At 48.3% G+C, this 1,055-nt stretch overlaps 1 protein-coding gene across 1 annotated transcript in view; it reads left to right on the top strand.

Moving 5' to 3' along the window:
- The window catches only part of ple (tyrosine hydroxylase ple), a gene marked incomplete at its 3' end in the record, with an annotated part of 6,326 nt that extends 5,274 nt beyond the window's left edge, over window positions 1–1,052 (top strand). The window contains exon 7 of the mRNA XM_017636520.1: window positions 941–1,052. Coding sequence (XP_017492009.1) covers window positions 941–1,052 — 112 coding nt within the window. The remainder of the gene's footprint in view (window positions 1–940) is intronic.
- Window positions 1,053–1,055: the final 3 nt, after the last annotated feature.

Below are 1,055 nucleotides of genomic sequence, written 5' to 3'. Positions count from 1 at the left end.
GATACACGAGCGCACCAGCTGGCAATGAGAGCGCGCGCGCCGCTAGCGACGATGGGCATTGTTGCTTGTCTCTGTGCTGTTGTTTAGAGTTAGCGCGCGCGCCTTAACTTACGTCGCTGAACGCTCCATCATCTTAACCACCACCATCACTGCCATTGTCACTACCTCACTGCGCTGGTATGAGCGCGCAAGAACGCGCGCCAACGAAAGCAAGTTTTCTAAGCCAAGTTTAAGTACTTGCGCGCGCTATCAGGTATCATTACTAGTTGTACTATATATATATAAAAAACTTGGTGGCTGCTTAATTCAAGTTCGTGCGCTTGGCACAGCGCTGGCAGTGGGCATGCTGGGAGGACAAGTGCATTGCTGCAATTATTGGTTAACTTAATCTTGAATTGCATGCGCGCGGCCGCTGTGGGTTGCAATTGCTGCGGCTGATGGCCTTGTGACTGCGAGCGCGCGCGCGCGTGCGACTGTAAACTACACAAATGCCAAAGCCAAAAAAAAAACGACTTTGGCAGCCAAAAAATTCTTAAAAAGCAGCAAAGCTGAACAAATAATACACAACGAATAAGCACAAGCGTGCAGTCTAAAATTTTGACTTATATTTCCATACAAGTAAGAAGCTTACTTACTTACTACGTAAGAATAATTACTAAATTCAATGCTAAAGCTAAACTATGGCTACTGCGCTTGACAATTGCCAGCGATTGAGGTCAAAAACACTGCTGTTGCTGCTGCTGCTGCTGTTGCTGCTGCTGCTGCTGCTGCTTGCCTGCCAAATCGCGCGCCGCTGTGACCATTGTTGCGCGCCAACAAAGGCCAAGTGTCAGTGTCAAGTTTCCCATTAAATCAAACATTTTTTCCCATACGAAAGACAATGCTTCTTCTAAGCGGCGCTTACTAACCACTCCTCCGATTTTGCTTTTTCGCTCTGCAGGTCTACTGGTTCACCGTTGAATTCGGTCTCTGCAAGGAACACGGTCAGGTGAAAGCCTACGGCGCTGGTCTGCTCTCGTCCTACGGTGAACTCTTGCACGCCATTAGCGACAAGT

This window comes from Rhagoletis zephyria, unplaced genomic scaffold, assembly GCF_001687245.7.
Source record: "Rhagoletis zephyria isolate East Lansing unplaced genomic scaffold, Rhagoletis_zephyria_1.1 Rzeph_scaffold_18371, whole genome shotgun sequence".
Taxonomy (NCBI): Eukaryota; Metazoa; Arthropoda; class Insecta; order Diptera; family Tephritidae; genus Rhagoletis; species Rhagoletis zephyria.
This window is presented reverse-complemented; position numbering and strand designations above follow the sequence as displayed.